Below are 20,020 nucleotides of genomic sequence, written 5' to 3'. Positions count from 1 at the left end.
ATATTCAGTGATAAAGTTTTTTTCCTAAAAAATGTCTACAAAAAAGCGGGTGCGTCTTATACGCCAGCAAATACGGTATTTACTTGTTGACACATTCTCAGGTCTGTAGCATCTAGTTACATATTTCATTATGCCCACCTTAGCCTTTCTCCTTACTGCTTCATTAAAATTTTTCATCCAGAGGCTATCCCATGAAATATGTATATGGAGGATGTGAGCAGGAAGAGAGGAGCAGTTTTTTTTTTTTTTTTGCTTGGGGAACAGAATTCATTGCCTGAGTGGCTATTGAGTGCAGAAACAGTAAACAAGTTTAAGGAGCTCTTCACAATGCAGCAGGTCTTCATAGTGCAGTTTGAGCATTGTGAAACTTCCTGTGATGAGTAGGATTTGATAACAAGGATCTCCTATTTAATCTTTTTTACTCTGTCGAGAATTTTTCAGTGCCAAAATGAAGCCTTTTAGGCTTCTTTTCTTGGTATTCATGATTCACCTACTAGCTGATGATTCATTTAGGAAAAATACAACTTTCAAACATGTGATCATGGTGTTTGAGAACAGAAGCTTTCTTCCTAGTCTCTGATTAAACAGTTTGAAACTTCTCTTAGGGTAAGTGAAACCTTTAATTAGAAGTAGTTATATGAGACAGTTTCTCAATATCCAAATAGTGCAGTGCTGAGCACTCTCATGCTGAAGGTTGTGTTTGCATTACTTCCAAAATTAAGAGTTATCAGTGGCAGACAATTTTACATTGTTTTGTCATCCACTTGACTATAAAACGGTATCAGTGGCTGAAGTCTTGGTTTTCTTCAGGTATAGAGTATGGAACAAGTCCTCTAGTGGACAATCTGTTCAGGGTAAAATCAGATCAAAGAATCATATACCTACTTACTTTTCTTTACCCTTATTCTGTGAATGCCTTGATTTCCTGTAAAATCACTGGAGTACAATGAAAATTCTACATCAGCAGTTTTTTGAAAAGATCACATGACCCATAATTTATCTAAAAATTCTTCCTGAAAGGCAAGGTGGGGGGGAATAGTTTATATATTTCCATAATCAATGGGCTGGTAGCATCACCTGTCTTCCCCTCTCTCACTCATATGTCAGTAAATTTCCTGAGATATGTTGTTTGTGGGTGGTCATTGTGGACTGACTCCCAAAGCTGAGACTGTAAATGCTATCAGACAGTATCCATTGATGTTGGAAATATTATTGTTATAAGAATGATTCCATGAAGTCCTTAGACTCATTAAGAGAGGCACTAAATATTATGCCAAGTACTATCAAAACATTTGCAAAATAGCTATCATACTTTGCTTTGAACTCATTCACAGTCATGTCACCAACAACAGGCCTTGGCAACCTGTTCCACTCATTCACCTTGCTCCATGCAAAAAATCTAGTTCTCACACCCCTGCTAACTCCACTCTTGTTCAATTTCCAAGGATTCCCCCTAGTTCTCCCACCACCAGACCTGTTCTGAAAAATTTCCTCTGTATTAGTCTTGTAAATATTAGTCTTGATATGCACACATCAGTGAGACAGATGAGTGTAAGAATGTATATAATGTACCCGAGCTAGCACTAAGGACAAAAAATGGGAATGGGTCATTTAGAATAACGCATCAATATTGGGGGTGGGACTAAGGGATCACTGTATTTCATGTATACTAATGCCAGGAGTATTAGGAACAAGAAGGAAGAATTTTTGGCCTTGATTGGCTCTTCCTGGCCACAGGCTATTGGCATTAGTGAAACATGGCTGACGGAAGAAGATATAGTTAGTGGGATAGTGCGATACAACTTCAATTCTCCTTGGCTGCAGTTCATAGCTGATGAACTGCAGCCAAGGAGAATTGAAGTTGTATTGCAGGATAGTGAAAGGAGCTCATTTGAGGCTATTTGGTGTGAGAATGAGACTGGCAGAATAAAATATACAGTTGGGTGCTGCTATAGACCAGGTGATGGAATAGATGGTGGAGATAGTATGCATAGGGAAATTGATGAAATGAGTGGAAGGAGGGTAATTATTATGGGGGATTTCAACTATGGTAACATTGATTGGAAGTGAGGAAGGAAAAGGATTTTATTCAATTATTAAGGGATAACTATCTCAGACAGCATGTAATTGAAAATACTAGGGGTGTGAGAGTGCTTGACCTGGTAATAGCATCTCACAATTTGACTGTAATGAATATGACCATGTTGCCACCTATTGGTGAGAGTAATCATAAGGTCTTGACTTGGGAGGTGGCTAAAGGTGTGGAATTTTCGATTAAGACAGGGTATATGTGGAATTACCGTGCTGGCAAGTATGACAAGCTTAGGAGATTGCTTGGATCGGTGCCATGGCATGTACAACTGCAAGGGCTGGATGTCGATAGAGCATGGGAAGTGGTCAAGGAGCATTTACAGGAGGTGATGGCTGATTGTATACCTAGGGTCCAAATAGTAAAACAAGTAGGGGTTAAATGGATGAATAACACCATTAAGCTTGAGCTGCAAAAAAAGAAACAACTGTGGAGGGAATTTAAAGAAAGGGGTGACCTGCAGGCACACGAACGGTATAAAGTGCAGGCCAGAAAGGTAACGAGTGTGGTAAAAAAAGCAAAAGCGGATTATGAAAGGAAACTAGCTATACAAGCAAAAGAGAATCCCAAACAGTTCTTTCACTATGCTGCAAGCAAGAAAAAAACTGTACACGGCAAAATGATTTTAAGGAATGACAATGGTAAGGAGGTCACTGAATCAGTTGATATAGTGAAGTTACTGAGCGCCCACTTTGCAAAAGCATATCATCCAGGTGGTGACATTGAAAAAATGAAGGAACCATTAGTTTATACGGGAATAGTGATGAATGAAGTGGAGGTGGCTAGTCTGTTACAGAACCTTAATGTGAACACATCTGTGGGATTGGATGGTATACCAGCACGGACCTTGTGTGAAGCGGCTAAGGAATTATCAGTGCCCTTGACTATGTTGTTTAATCTGAGTCTCAGGTCTGGTTTAGTCCCGAAGGTGTGGAAAGAAGGGAAAATAGTTTCACTGCATAAAGGAGGATCCAAGACTACGGTTGCAAATTACCGACCGATCAGCATATCAGGAGTCGTTGTCAAGGTCTTAGAGAAAGTAGTCAAGGAAAAAATACAGGAATGGATTGATGAAAATGAGATACTGTACAGGGGACAGCATGGCTTTGTGAAGGGTAGATCATGCTTCAGTAACTTGCTCTAGTTTTATAACAAGGTGACGGCTGAACTGGATAAGGGAAATGGGTTTACAGTGATACTGCTGGACCTGGCAAAGGCGTTTGACAGGATGCCACATGGAATTCTAATCCGTAAACTACAACATATGGGAATGGATATAGGGTTGGTTAGATGGATAGGTGTGTGGTTGATGGAGAGATATCAAAGAGTAGTTTATTCAGGAGTAGAGTCCAAAAGATGGCCTGTGACTAGTGGTGTGCCGCAGGGTTCTGTTCTTGGACCACTGCTCTTTAATCTGTTCATTAACAATATAGGGAAGGATCTAAGTGGAACAGTTCATTTGTTCGCTGATGATGCAAAGTTGGGTAGGGCATAGCGAATGCAGAAGATGTCAAAGTCTTGCAGGATGACTTAGATAGATTGGAGTTCTGGGCTAAGGAGAATGGATGTCAATTTAATGTAACGAAATGTAAGGTTATGCATTTTGGGGTGAAAAGATTAGCAGCAGTATACCACATTGGTGGAACTGTACTCCAAGAGATTGATGAAGTTTAGGGGGCACATTGCAAAAGTAGCTAAATCAGCTCATCAACTCACTTGGTTGTTGAAAAATACCTTGACGAGCAGAGACAAGCAAGTTATTGTACCTCTGTACCGAGCCTTGATAAGACCTCATCTCGACTACTGTGCCCAGATTTGGTCACCTCGGTTCCTTCTTGATGGGGAGGAGGTGGAGAGGATCCAGAGGCGAGTAACTAAGATGATAACAGGTCTATGGAATGAACCATATGAGAACAGGTTGAAAATTTGTGGGTTGCAGAAACTAGTTGATAGGCAGAAAAGGGGAGATATGATTGAGACATTCAAATTGCTAAAGGGATTCTATAGGATTAATTCAGAGGATATTTTTGAGATCAGACTGGTGGTGGGAGAACTAGGGGACACCTATGGAAGCTGGGCAAGAGTGTGGTTAGCAGGGGTGTTAGAGCTGGGTCCTTTACTTTTAGAGTGGTAAATGAGTGGAATGAGCTGCCAGAGTCTGTTGTGGGTGCTATGACGGTGAACGAGTTCAAGGCAAGGTATGATAGATACTGTGAGAATGTAATCGCATAGTTGTGTGGACATGATGTTTAGGGCCTCCCTCGATGAGTCTAAGGGCTCCTGGAGTCGCCTGAAATAATAATAATAATAATTATAATAAAACCCTTCAGTAATTTGTGTGTCTCAATCATATCACTTCTTTTTTGATTGTCAACCAATTTTTGTAACCCACAGATCTTCAACCTGCTCTCATAAGGTTCATTTCCTAGACCTGCTACCATCTTGGTCACTTATCTCTGGATCCTCTCCTTCTCATCCACAAGAACCCCAGGTGACCAAGTCTGTGCACAGTACTCAAGATAGGAGTCTTACCAAGACCCTATAAAAGATACAATAACCTGCTTGTCTCTGCTTATGGGTGTTTTTCAGTAACCAAGTAATCCACTGAGCTGTTTTAGCCACTTTTGCAGTATGCTCTCTAAACGTTTAACTCCCTATCCACTAACACCCCCAAATCCCTGGCTTTATCAATTTCCTAAAGTGTACCAGTCTATCAATCATCCTGTCAAATTTTAATATCCTCTTTATTAACTATCGCTGTGCTACAATTTAGCATCACTGGCAAACAATTGAATAGTTACTCTCAGATCCTTTCCTATATTGTTACTGTACAAATTAAACAGTAGTTGGCCAAGAACAGAACCCTGTGGTATGCCATCAGTCTCAGGCCTTCTGCTTGACTCTATTTCTGAATAAACTACTGTCTGGCATTTCTCCATCAACCATCCTCTTATCTACTTCACCAACTTTATATCCATTCCCATGTACTGCAATTAGAATACCATGTGGTGTCCTGTCAAAAGCCTTTTTCTAAATCCAGCAATATCACTTTAAATCCATTACCTTTATCCAACTCAGCTGTCACTGTATTATAAAAGGTGAGCAAGTTACAGAAGCACAACCTATCCTTCAAAAACCATTTTGTCTCTCATATGGTATTCCATTTCTGTATTTTGCTGTTGACTAACTTCTCCAGTACCTCGAATACGACTCCTGATAATCAGTTGGTAATTTCTTACCTCATTCCTGAAGGAATAAGGTAGCAAATAAGGCCTCCCTTATGCAATGGAACTGTATTCCCCATCACCCATTAGGAGTAACCTGGAGCCGAGACTTAAATTAAACAACATGATGAAAGGCACTGCCAATTCCCTAGCACCTTGGCATAAAATCTGATCTGATATACTATCTTATCCCATAGATGTATTCACGTCAAGGTACTGTAAAATGCTATGTACTTCTAGTTCATTTACCTCTGTTTCCATATAAGCCCTTGCCTCTCTCTTGTTACTGCAATATCTCCATCTTTATGATTGATTACCTTTGACCTGTACAGCTAATTTTTTCATACTTTGATTTTGTCTTTCTTACTATACTGGTTACACTTCTAGCCTGTGCTCTGTACTGTTCGTGTGCCTGCTGTTCACCTTCTCCTTGAATTCCCTCCACAAATATTTCTTTTCCTATTTGTTTGGTTATTTTTCATATACATTTCATGGTCAGTATCCTACACATTACCAGGTGTAGCAATATATCCGACTAAGTATTTTATTCAGCTCTATCTCTCACCATACTGCCTCAAAACCACAATATTGATACAATCCTTGTGGTCCATCAGAATATTGCAATTTATATTACATACCCACACTTGCTCTTTTCTCTTATTTAGCCTCTACATAAATGTCTATGACATCTTCCCACACGTATGTACCACATTCACAGCACTACCATTTTTGCAAAATCCATTCCATTTACTTTACTTGACTTCCATTTCGCCCTACACAACGATTTGCCTTTCACTACCATTTTATATCAGTATACTAACAAGAACAATAAATTATAGTAATAATGCCTAAGAAATTTATTCAAACATGGTTTTTTCACATTTAAATATCTCACATTAACACCCAATCTACAAATTAACAATATTGACACATTAAATATAAAATTCACTTATCTTGTTGCAGCCCACATGACACCCGATTTATGTTGTCTTCTTTTCTAAACATGTTTTATGGGTTCAGACATGCGGATCTCCCCTCATCCTCCTGTTTAGCCTACATAACAAATGCTGCAAGAACAATGAATCGCTAAACACCTGGGATGATGTAGTGATAAGCATCTGGAGATTTTATGCAATGATTAAAAAGCCATTTTGATGTTGTGCTCAAGTAGCAACATAGCCACTTTGTCTGTAACATTCGTGATGCATGGTAGCATCATTGCAGTCTTAACTTCTTGCTTAAGTAAAGGAGCTGTGGGAAGGTATACAAAGAATTTTGTTGATCATCTTGGGTTCATAACCATCGAGTACAAGTTTCTATCTCGGGTAGTGCTGTTCTTCATTCCTTTTAATTGATGTACTGGATATATTATATGTTCTATCTCATAATTTTTAATCATGCCTATCTTTTGTAATAGATACTGGTGTGAAGCGGCATGTAAAAATGTTCCCCTTGTAGCAGGTATACTGAAAAGGATATTTTTTCTTCGTTTATTTCAATAAGGATATCAAAGAATGGTAATTTTTTGTAATCTTCTGGTTCAAAAGTGAAATTTATATTGGAATGCAAGATGTTCTGATAATCTTTGAAATTAAATAAGTTTTCCATTGTTCCTCACCAAATAAGAGTAGAGTATCATCAATGTAACATAACTAAATTGCTGGTTTCTTATGATAGTTTTTAATTGCATGCATTTCAAAATTTTCCATAAAGAGGATAGCTAAGGCTGGAAATGTGGGGGGGGGGGGACCCAATGCAAGTCCTACTTCTTGTTCTCAATATTTGTCCTCAAATATGAAAAAAGTTTTTCCATACAGTGTTTGAATAGTCTTCTTGTGTCTGGTGGGAAAAGGTTTACAAGCAGATCCACCGTGGTGATAAGACTGGCTACATCTAAACTTGCTAAGATATCTGAAGGCTCTATATTTAAATCTTTTACCTTTTCAATAAAATGTAATCTATTCACATATGATTCTGTCTTTTCTATGTGTGGAGATACCAGGTTCAACAGATAATTAGTTTAAGTTCAGGGAACCTCTCCCATCTACAATTGGCCATAACAGAATATATTTTTTGTGTATTTTTGGTGCTACATGAATTCTTGGGACTAATGGATGTTTCAATGATAAAGATTTTTTAAATTCTTCTGGCTAATTAGTTAATGTTTTGATCATGTCATTATTTTTATTATGTATATGCCATGTGAGATCCTGGTCTAAAGATAAATAGGTGTTGGAATCTTCTAATAGGCTGTTCATTTTCTCACATATTCATCTGTGTTCATAACCACTGTTGCATTTCCTTTGTCTGTCTGCAGGACATGACAGCAACAACTAGCAGTGTTCTGACATACATACATAAATTTCATACATATTGTTAATGTCTATAACCAACTAATATCTGTAACCAACTAAGAACAGATGCTGAAATCATTTCTTATTCTTTTGTTGCAAATTGTGGAATAATTATCCATACTCAGTGTAGATAAATTTATTATTCATACACATCATGCATGAGTAGAAATAATTAATTATTCTACCTTCACATCCACAATCAGTCTGGATATTGCATAACTTATTATATCTGTTTCAAACCTATGTTCATTAATTTTACAGCAATAACAACAACAAAAAAAAATCTTAAATTTTGATTAGTCTTTTACTATTTCAGGTAAACTCAACACTTGATGCTATAACAGAGTCTGCTTCAAATGAACAAGGAAATTTACTTGCCCTAGCTATTGAGGCAGCTAAAGCCAGAGCTACAGTTGGTGAAATTACTGAAGCAATGGAAAAGGTAAAGATAAGTAAAAACATCTTGTACTCAAAACACATCTATAGTGTGTGTGTGTGTGTGTGTTTACATATTTGAATAATTGGCCGCTAGAGGGCCAGACGGTCGGTCGTATTTTCAGGGAGCTCCTGAAAGCTAAGTATAATTTTGAATGAAAATTAGAATATAGGCTAAAATCATAATGTAATATTGTCAAATTTTGGTAGCTTGTTGTGTCTGAGTGATTTTGGCATGAATTCCATTATTTAATTCAGTATTTAATGATACGTTTCATAGATTTGAATATGGCACCAATGCAATGGAAGATAATGGCATCCAAAAATACGACGCCGTTGTTCAAAAACTATAATGTGAGAGAATTTGTCCAATGTGATGTGTGTGGAATGTATGCATTCCCGAATGAGGCTGGAGTTTGGATTGAAAGTGATAGTGGTGGGAGAATGCGCAGAAAGTGTAAGCAAAGTGAGGAGTTGAAGTATGCGTCAGGTTGTGAGACAGTTATGGTTGAAGAAAGCCAGAATGAGAGTGAAAATAGTGGCTTGATAGGGAATTGCGATGTACAAGATGACATTGAGAGCGGTGATCTAAGAAAGAGTGAGAGCAACTAGACAGAAAGAAAAAAAAAATGGTTTGAATGATAAAAAAAATGAGGAATTATTTGTAGGAATTGAGATCGCTAGGTTGCACGCAGTGATACAAAATGCGCAGCAGCAATTAGAGCACCTGCAAAACTCTTTCCAGAGGGATTCGGCTAATGTGGATAAAGAGAGTAAGAGTGGGAGAGTTTCTGAAATGAAGGAAAGAGTGTTGTATGGTGACTCGTTATTAAGAAGAGTGATAGATGGGAGTGTAACTAAATCGTACTCACCGGGCACGAAATTTAAGGATGTAAGTGAGAGTATTAGAGTGCAAAAACAGAGGGTGAAAGAATTAATAATTGTGGTGGGTACGAATGAATTGAAAGGTGATAAATTTTTTATGAGAGAGGACTTGAAAGTATTGTTAAAGGTAGCGAAAGAAAAGAGTGACAGAATTAAAATGGTGAGTCTGTTGCCGCGGTATGACAGAGAGGAGTTTAGGAGGGCCATAATTGCAAATGACATTATACAGGTTATGCAGACAGTGTGGTGTGGAATGAGTTTGATGGGCGAAAGGACTTATACAAGATGGATGACCTGCATTTGAATGGACTTGGTGTGCGGAGACTGGAAAAAGTGTTGCTGAATGAAGTGAAAATGGATGTGCAGAACCAGGGAAACTAGAACTACCAAGGAGGGGGGGGGGGTGCATATGCAAACTTCAGTGAGACAGTTGAGTGTATAAATGTATATAATGTACCCGAGCCAGCACTAAGAATAAAAAATGGGAATGGGACATTTAGAATAATGCATCAAGATAGGGGTGAGACAAAGGGATCACTGCATTTCATGTATACTAATGCCGGGAGTATAAGGAACAAGAAGGAAGAATTTTTGGCCTTGATTGGCTCTTTCTGGCCACAGGTTATTGGCATTGGTGAAACATGGCTGACGGAAGATGATATAGTTAGTGGGATAGAATGCGTAGGTTATAGTGTGTTTAGGAGGGACAGAGAGAATAAAATGGGGAGAGGGGTGTTATTGATGATAGCTGATGAACTGCAGCCAAGGAGAATTGAAGTTGTATCATAGGATAGTGAAAAGAGCTCATTTGAGGCTATTTGGTGTGAGATTGAGACTGGCAGAATAAAATATACAGTTGGGTGCTGCTATAGACCAGGTGATGGAATAGATGGTGGAGATAGTATGCATAGACATGTTGATGAAATGAGTGGAAGGAGGGTAATTATTATGAGGGATTTCAACTATGGTAACATTCATTGGAAGGAGGAGAGTACACATGTGAGGAAGGAAATGGATTTTATTCAATTATTAAGGGATAACTATCTCAGACAGCATGTAATTGAAAATACTAGGGGTGTGAGAGTGCTTGACCTGGTAATAGCATCTCACAATTTGACTGTAATGAATATGACCATGTTGCCACCTATTGGTGAGAGTGATCATAAGGATCACCTGGAAGGTGGCTAAAGGTGTGGAATTTTTGATTAAGGCAGGGTATATATGGAATTACCATGCTGGCAAGTTTAACAAGCTTAGGAGAGTGCTTGGATCAGTGCCATGGCATGTACAACTGCAAGGGCTGGACGTCGATAGAGCATGGGAAGTGGTCAAGGAGCATTTGCAGGAGGTTATGACTGATTGTATACCTAGGGTCTCAATAGTAAAACAAGTAGGGGTTAAATGGATGAATAACACATTAAGCTTGAGCTTTATGTGTTATTCACCGACCGATCAGCATATCAGGAGTCGTTGTCAAGGTCTTAGAGAAAGTAGTAAAGGGAAAAATACAGGAATGGATTGATGAAAATGAGATACTGTACAGGGGACAGCATGGCTTTGTGAAGGGTAGATCATGCTTCAGTAACTTGCTCAAGTTTTATAACAAGGTGACGGCTGAACTGGATAAGGGAAATGGGTTTACAGTGATACTGCTGGACCTGGCAAAGGCGTTTGACAGGATACCACATGGAATTCTAATCCGTAAACTACAACATATGGGAATGGATATAGGGTTGGTTAGATGGATAGGTGTGTGGTTGATGGAGAGATATCAAAGAGTAGTTTATTCAGGAGTAGAGTCCAGAAGACGGCCTGTGACTAGTGGTGTGCCGCAGGGTTCTGTTCTTGAACCGCTGCGGTTTAATCTGTTCATTAACGATACAGGGAAGGATCTAAGTGGAACAGTTCATTTGTTCGCTGATGATGCAAAGTTGGGTAGGGCATAGCGAATGCAGAAGATGTCAAAGTCTTGCAGGATGACTTAGATAGATTGGAGTTCTGGGCTAATGAGATTGGATGTCATTTTAATGTGGCAAAATGTAAGGTTATGCATTTTGGGGTGAAAAGATTAGCAGCAGTGTACCACATTGGTGGAACTGTACTCCAAGAGATTGATGAGGCCAGGGACTTGGGAGTGTTGGTAGATAGGGAGATGAAGTTTAGGGGGCACATTGCAAAGGTAGCTAAATCAGCTCATCAACTCACTTGGTTGTTAAATAATACCTTGACGAGCAGAGATAAGCAAGTTATTGTACCTCTGTACCGAGCCCTGATAAGACCTCATCTCGACTACTGTGCCCAGATTTGGTCACCTCGGTTCCTTCTTGATGGGGAGGAGGTGGAGAGGATCCAGAGGCAAGTGACTGAGATGATAGCAGGTCTATGGAATGAACCATATGAGAACAGTTTGAAGATTTGTGGGTTGCAGAAACTAGTTGATAGGCGGAAAAGGGGAGATGTGATTGAGACATTCAAATTGCTAAAAGGATTTTATAGGATTAATTCAGAGGATATTTTTGAGATCAGGACTGGTGGTGGGAGAACTAGGGGACACCTATGGAAGCTGGGCAAGAGTGTGGTTAGCAGGGGTGTTAGAGCTGGGTTCTTTACTTTTAGAGTGGTAAATGAGTGGAATAAGCTGCCAGAGTCTGTTGTGGGTGCTATGACAGTGAGCGAGTTCAAGGCAAGGTATGATAGATACTGTGAGAATGTCGAATAGTTGTGTGGACATGATGTTTAGAGCCTCCCTCGATGAGTCTAAGGACTCACTGGAGTAGCCCAAAATAATAATAATAATAATAATGTTTACATACACTGCTTGGAAAGAAGTCAACAGACACCCCCATGAGAAAGGTGCATTGTGCCATGTAATGAGTCACATGTTTGTAGCCAGTATAAATAGGAGGAATATGATGCTCCCAAGTTAGTGTATCTAGGTTCATGTGAAATGGTTGAGAGAAGGGGACTTATGGAGTTTGAAAGAAGCCTTGTGATAGGATGGCATGTTACAGGCTTATCTGTATGGCAAATTGTTGACAAATTGATATATCCCAGGCCAACAATTAGTGATACCATACTGAGATGGAATCACATGCAGTCAACTGCGAGTGCTACCCACAGTGGTCGACCCACCACACTCACTGAATGTAACCATAGAGTGCTATGAAGGATAATACGTAAAAACAACAATTCATCACCTATGTGGAATTCAGGTCATTGACTGGAACTGAACATGAATCCGGCCCAAAACATTCAGAAGACTCTATAGGGGTTCAGAAGAATCAAACCCAAGGCTCACAATATGGGTTTCCATTGTAGGACTGCAATATGCAAGCTCCACATTACCTGAACCAACATGTGGCATTATCTTCAGTGGTGCAAAGAGAGTGTGTACAGTGGGACATGGTAAGCTTGGAGTTATGAAGCTCTGTTAGAGCAATGAATTGCACACCAAGCAGATAGATGGGTGTGGGTGTAGGAGATGTCTGGTGAATGTCTCATACCAGAGTGCGTAACCTCAGCAATGAAATTCAGAGGTATTGGTATGATGGTATGTTCCTGTTTTTCCTGGTTTGGCCTCACAATTGCCATTCATCAACACATTGAATACAGAGTTTCGGGCATTGACTGGAACATAAATCTGAACAAAAAAATTCAGAACCAAACCTCGCAACATGTGTTTCCATGGTAGGACTGCAATATGCAAGCCCCATTGCTCAAGCCAACATGCAACGTCACCTTCAGTAGTGCAAAGAGTGTGTACAGTGAGATGTGTGAAGCTTGGAAAGCTGTGTTGTGGTGCGACAAATCATGCTACATCCTCTACTGAACAGATGGATGGGTGTGAGGGTGGTGGTGAGCATCTCTACCAGAGTGCATAATCCCAACTATGAAATTTGGATGTGGTGGTGATGATAAGATCCTGTCAGGAACATTGAACTCTGAGCGATATCTGAACATTCTGGTCAATGCAATGCTTCCTATTTTGTGGCATTTCTACAGAACTGACCATTGTCTCTTTCACCAAGACACTGTACCATGTCATAAAGCTGCTCCTGTAACTGCATGGTTTGCTGACATGAATGTCACCACTCTTGACCAGCCTCCACAAAGCCGTGATCTCGGCCCTATCGAACATCTGTGGGATGAACCAGAGCATTGCATGAGGTCAAGGGTTGTCCACCCGACAACAGTTCATGACCTCATTACATGCCTACAGGAAGAAGGGTCCAAAATTCCCATTGAACAGTATCATATGCTGGAGGAAAGTGTGACCCACAGGATTGCTGTAGTCATCAGCACAAGGAGATTCTACATCTTATTAAGGTGGGTGTCATGACTGTATGTTCCTCACACTATGGTGTCCATTGACTTCTTTCCAAGCAGTGTGTATAGCCAGTTCTCTAGAAGATACTGTTATGGCAAAGTCACTAACTCATAACAGATAACCAAAAAGTGAACTGCACAATTATTATTCAAGAGAATATACCATTGAACAACATGGTCTGCAATTTCTGAACATTTGACTATGTGTTTTTACATTCATCTGTGCTAATTTAACCACCCTGAGATGTGCAGTGTCCATTGAAATAACATAGATATAAAGAATGTTGATTTATTTCATCCAGTATAGGCAGATAGATGGGCGTTTAAAAGCAAAGGATTTGCTAATAGATAAGCATTTGGTACTTAGGTTTTAATGTGTTTGTGTGTATGAAGAGATATTTTTGTAAAGGTTGTGTATGTATACTGTGACATATGTTTACTTCCATATGCCTGAAGATAGTGGTTATTTTTTCCCCATGTCTGCCTTTTGATTTTTGTTGTTTTGTGAAATGTGTTATATCTATTCATTAGAATTCAGATGGTTGAAGAGATGCAAAACAGTTTTAATGCTAAGTTAATCAGTGGTGGCGTGATACCAGTGACTGGGAATGAAGACAGGGTGAATGCATCCGAGTGATTGAGAACATACTGAGGACAAGTGCTTGTTACCAAAGTAAGAAACTTAATGCAAAAGAGCAGCATAGAAGCACTAAAAAAAAAAAAAAAAAAAAAAGGGTGGGTGACCAAGTGATATCTTGATGAAAGAAGTCAGGAAGAATTAGTCTGTGATATCATAAATGAGATGCATAGAACAAAAGTGAAACATAATGAATATGGCATGAAAATGCTGGAGAGTAATAGGGAATAGGAAAAAGTGGAATGCTAGAAAGATATCTTGGTAATGTATAGTGGTAAGACATATGATGGTAACAGGTTAGTATTAAAGATGTGAAAATGAGTGAGGATATTTGCAAAAAAATATTAGGAATGTATTGATATTGAAGAAGTTGAGAAATGAATTAAAGTGGGTGTAGTGATGAGATGAGACAATTAGAGTGGAGATTTACTGTTGAAAGTGTTAGAAGGAAGGTGTTAGTGAAAGAGGACTTGAAGGTGAATGATAGCAGTAGAAAATAGGATAGGAAAGTAATATAGTGTTTGTGTTATGTGTGTAAGAGAGTGTAGTAAGTATGGGGATGGTCTGAAAAGTTCTCGGCGTAACACTGAAAAAACGAATTTATAATTTCAAAATTATTTTTATTTTTCAACATAATCTCCCTTAATACTAATACTTTTATTCCAGCGATGCTCCAGTGCCATTATCCCATCCCTGTAGTGGTTCTCAATAAGATCTGCAAAATATCCCTCGACAGCTGCAATCACCTCTTGATTTGAAAAAAAACGCTGACCAGCGAGGAAGAGTTTTAGTTTTGGGAAGAGATAGAAGTCAGAGAGAGCCAAATCTGGGGAATAAGATAGATGTTCCAACAATTCATAGTGCAGATCCCTTAATTTTCCCATTGTCAAAACACCTTTGTTGGCAAGTGATTGTCCTGATGAAAGATGAGTTTTGTCTTCTGAAAACAGTGTTTTCCTCAGGAATTTTTTTGTCTAGTCTGGTTAAAAGATCGGAATAATATTCTCTGGTTATTGTTTTACCTTTTTCAAGATAATTAATAAACAAAATGCCTTTAGCATCTCAAAACACCGATGCCATGACCTGCTGATGAAAAGTTCTGCTGTTTGGATTCTGGTGTGTAATGGTTAATCCAAGTCATGCAAGACAGACGACACTTTTTCTTCAGACAGCTATAAAACAAACTACTTGATACAATGACTTGCAATTTCACATAGATGCTTATGACAGATGTACCAACTTAGAAAAAAAAACTTGCTGATAGTGTTGCCATCTGTGGTTGAGGTCAAGAACTTTTCAGACCACCCTCGTATAGTATTGTGTGGGAAGTGTATTGTGAAGGTTGTTCAAACAGACCAGATGGTAAAGGTGATATATTTGAGAGGAAGAAATGATAGGACAAGTAAATGACATTGTGGAGAGGAAAGGAGGTGTATAAGAATTGACTTTGATCGATGGAACAAATGATTTGCAAGGAGGTGTGAATGAGACAGCATGGGATTTGAGAACATTTTTAGAGATGAAGTGGAAAAGTGCATGTGAGTGTGCTGCTGAGGTATTTAAGAAGAGAGTCTTTAAGTATGTAGATGTATGGAATAAATGTGAAGAAAGCTGTGAACCTGCACGAATAACTGTTGTGTTAAGGATAGGTGCGAGAGTAATAAATGGTGCTTTGAGAGATAACTTCAGGGATGGTGCCAGTGGGAACAGCAAAGTCAGATGTTTAATGGAACATCTGACTTTGACATAGAGTCAAGAATTGTGAGAAGAAAGGGGAATGAGAGCAAACTAACAAGTTTATATAACAAGGTGATATTGTCAATAAAAGAGATAGTTTTATGGCTATGATAGAATTAGTGAGCTGCAACTCATTGCGTGTCAGTTAGGTATAGTTGACAGAAGATGGGAATCTTCTGTCAACTACACCTCCATTGGAACTGATGGGAATCAAATATGATAGAAATATCACATTTTGACAAGGCAGAAGAGGTAAAGAGGATACTAGGTATTAATTATAATCTCAGAAGATTTTGACCCATCCAAGAGAGAGAGAGAGAGAGATTAAGCAGGCAGTATTGATAGTGACTTTGAGGCTCTTTGGTGTGAGATTGATGATAGTAGGAATTTTGGGTGTTTAGCGAGGCATTGCTGTAGGCCAGGAAATATAGGAGAGATGATTCCTGAATGTTTGGGCAGGCATCTCCTTTTGTTGGCAAGAATTCACTTAAAAAATTAATGAGTGGGAAGCAGGTGATAACATGACTTGAGTGTGCAAACAATTATTGGAAGTAGAACACTTTTTTGACATGATTGGCCAAGTTGAATACCCAAAATAGAGGTGCTGCTAATTCTACATTTCTTCAGCACCCTTGCTAATATTCCTTCAAATCTTACTGCTGTGTTGAAATCAAGCACATTCAGAAGATTTAATAGCTTACCTCTTCTACCTCTATCCCTTCATCTAGTTTCAATATTGATATATAGAATACTATGGTAGATTAATGAGACCTAGCTAATAGCTAGGTCTCACTGATGCCAATAATTTTTGGTCCCATATCATTTGCCAAGCTAACAGTTCATTGCCTTTATTCCTGATGCTTGTGGCATTAATGAAAATCTGATAACTAATCAACAGGCCAGTGCATATTCAAATAGCTTTTGAAATGTGATTTACATAACAGCCAGATGGTTAGGAAAAAAGAAAGTGTTAACAAATTCTTTCTCTATAACCATCTGGCGGTTATGTAAATCAGCTTTTAAGAGCATTAATGAACATCTGATAACAACCAAACAGACCAATGCATATTCAAATAGCTCTTAAAACCTGATTTACATAACATCCAGATGGTTAGAAAGAAAGAAAGTATTAACAAATTCTTTCTTTCTCTCATCAGTGAGACCTAGCTAATAGATGGAATATCAGCAAGGGTGCTGAAGAAATGTAGAATTAGCAGTGCCTCTTGGAACAGCCTACCCCTCAATGAAAGGCTAGAGATTGTTTTCATTGAGGGGAAAGCTGTTCCAAAGAACAGAGATAGACCAAATGAAGAAAGAAGATGGCAGGTTGGTTGAATAAGTTTGGACATTAACTGTATACAGATGTTAATCAGTTGCTGCTCGTGTCTTTACATTATTAGAGGAAAGCAAAAAGGAATGGTTGGTTTGTTGGTGTACTGCCCATAAAAGTACTCATAAAAAACACAATTCCAAAACAGAACATCAATGAGAAAGTGATTGAAGGGAGGGTTCAGTGAGATAGAAAGAAGGTTCATCTATTAAGCAAATTTCTCTCTTCTGAATACAATCAAAAATTCTTAGGGAGGTTTAGGTGCATCACTTGAAATGTGAAAAAAGTATTTTAAAATCAGCAGATTTGGAATTTATAAAGTTGAGCAGCAGATCAGTAGTGTTTTGAAGAAAAAAGAATACTAATTTTTTTGTGTGATATGTTGGTGTCAGCATAATCTAGATGTGAAAGTCAACCCAAGAAGAGGAACTGATCTGAAGTAAATTATAATAGAAATGAAATTGTATTCAGTTTTAATTCTGTTCTACCCAAGCATAAACAAAGTTTGCATATGAAGCATCTTTACACCTAGACTACTTGTCTGTGGAAGCTGTTGAACTTCACATCAGTTGCTTTAGTATCCTACAGTGTGCAACACACTCCATTTCAGGTGTATACATTGCTATGCATTATGGGAAGAGTCGCTACCCAGAACAGTTTTGACTAATAAGGACTGCAATCTGCGGTACTCAAATAGCACATACAAGAGGTTTCAGCATACGGCAAATTCTCCTCTAGATCCTACTTCGGGAACTTCTGCTTCTAATTGCCACTACTTCTGCTACTAATCGCCGATGAATGCAACTGCCCTCAACTGGCTCTGGCTCTTCTCGGTAACACCACTTCACCTTTGCTCTTTAGGTACTTGGATCTTGGCTCTCCTCTTTGTAACTGGGGCCTTGCCTCTTCTCGTTCTTTGCCACCACTGCTCTGGTTCAGACTCTGCTTATAGTCTCAACTTGCTTCCGCTCTGGTTCCAACTGCCTCTAGTTTCAACTTCTGATGACTCTCTCTTGACATCTGGAAGCGGGGAGCTCCGTCTGCGGCCTCTGGAAACCCTCTCTCTGGTCTAGAAGTCGTCTCTCTCTCTCTCTCTCTCTCTAGCGATGCCTCGAACCAGGAAGCTCCTGATGCTTGGCTCAGTCCCTTTTTATTATCCTTCTCTGAGACCTTACAGGAACTTTGTAACCCTCGAAGAATGATATATTATCAAGTCCCACAGCCTTATTTACATCTAGTTTACTCAACTCCCCAAACATCTCTTGCTCACTTACAGTCAGTCTCTCCTCCCCATCATCAACTGCTCTCAATCTTTCCATGAAGTCACATTCACAAGATTGAAAGATCTTTATGAACTGCTCATTAAGTATCTCCACCACACATTCTGCAACAGCTGTCTTTATACCATTTCCTCCAATCATTGTCATCCTTCCATAATCATTCTTTCTTTTGCTGGCTACATATCGAAAGAACTCCCTAGGATTCTTTTTGGCTTCATTAGCTAATTGCTGTTCATACCTCTCTTTAGCTACTCTCATCAACCAAGTCACCCTCCTTGCCTGGTCTTTGTAGACCTCATGAAATTGGTTACTTCCACTTCTCTTATGCTGCCTCCACAATGCCCTTTTTCTCTGTATCGCATGCTTAATCTCTTTATTCATCCATCTCACCCCTACCTTATTTAACCTTCTCACCCTTGGAATACATTTAGACATTGCATCTACTAAATAGTTTTTGAAAATCCCCCAAGCTGCATTGATCTCTTTTCCAGCTGACTCCTCATTCCATGTTACACCCACAAGCTGTCTCCTGTGCTCATCATAATCACCCTCCTTATAGTTCCGCATATACCCTTTTTTCACAGGGGTCCTTGCACTGCTGGCAACCACCCAGGTAATCACTTCATGGTTACTTTCACCAATTGGTGGATGATTTGACACCTAATTTATAATTACATCCTCTGATGAGATGACCAAATCCAAGACCCTTAATCCTCGTGTGCCCTCTGTTATATACTGTCTGAGGTAGTTATCCCTCAAAAACTCAAGAAACTCATTTTCTTTACTTCCAGTTGCTATCTCTTCATTCCAGTCTATATTGCCATAATTAAAATCACCCATAATGATCACCCTTTTCTTATTTGCTTGGCTTATTTGACTATACATTTCACTATCACCACCATCCACATTACCAGGTCTATAACAACATCCCACCAAGTATTTGATTCTATTCACCTCTATCTCACACCATACTGCCTCAAAACCACTGGCCCTATTTCTCTCTTGCTTCTCTACCTTGTATGGACATAACTCTTTCTCTATCATCAGTAGCACTCCCCCTCCCTTTTTACCCCTTCTATCCTCACAAAATATATCATACCCTTCCATCTCTATTCCTGTCGGGATGTCGTCCTCATCTAACCATGTCTCACTTATTCCGACAATCTTTGAGTTAACAGACGCAATTAGTGCAACCATTTTATCCGCCTTGTTTCTTATACTTCTAGCATTGGTATATAAACACGACAGCTCATTTCTGGATCTACAGCTAGTTCCACTGATACCACTCACTCGATGTGATCTCTCCATGTTGGACTGGGGCCATTTCCCTTTCTGCTGCTTCATTTTAGAACCCTTTCCAATTTCATCTGTTTCCTGTTGATCCCTGGTCATCCCTTTTCTTTCCTGCCTACACATACTCTCACCTCCTCTTGGAGCATCCACCTTTCTCACGCTGTGTACCCCTGTCCACCCTGAGCCTCCCCGTTTCCCTGCTCCTCTTACACACCCATTCTCTCATTTTCTATACTCATACCACTTACTTCCCCATTCATTTCCACTTCTTCAATCTCTTCTGTCTTACTCTCCTGCTCTTCCACATCATTCCCCTCTCGATCTGATTCATTCTCTCTATTCACTTCTCTACCTTCCAGCAGCAGTCTCTCCAAGCGACTCACACCATAACCACTCAAATGCAGTCCATCGCTCCCATACAGCTCACTTC

At 39.3% G+C, this 20,020-nt stretch overlaps 1 protein-coding gene across 1 annotated transcript in view; it reads left to right on the top strand.

The window, feature by feature from the left end:
• LOC150105253 (methylmalonyl-CoA mutase, mitochondrial-like) overlaps positions 1 to 20,020 on the top strand; it is a 429,676-nt gene that overhangs the window by 270,934 nt on the left and 138,722 nt on the right. The window contains exon 13 of the mRNA XM_090394648.1: positions 7,984 to 8,109. Coding sequence (XP_090250774.1) covers positions 7,984 to 8,109 — 126 coding nt within the window. The remainder of the gene's footprint in view (positions 1 to 7,983; positions 8,110 to 20,020) is intronic.

This window comes from Typopeltis vanoorti, chromosome 6, assembly GCF_054136105.1.
Source record: "Typopeltis vanoorti isolate ZY-2024b chromosome 6, IOZ_Tvanoo_1.0, whole genome shotgun sequence".
Classification (NCBI taxonomy): Eukaryota; Metazoa; Arthropoda; class Arachnida; order Uropygi; family Thelyphonidae; genus Typopeltis; species Typopeltis vanoorti.
The sequence above is the reverse complement of the archived record's forward strand: the minus strand, read 5'-3'. Positions and strand labels throughout refer to the sequence as shown.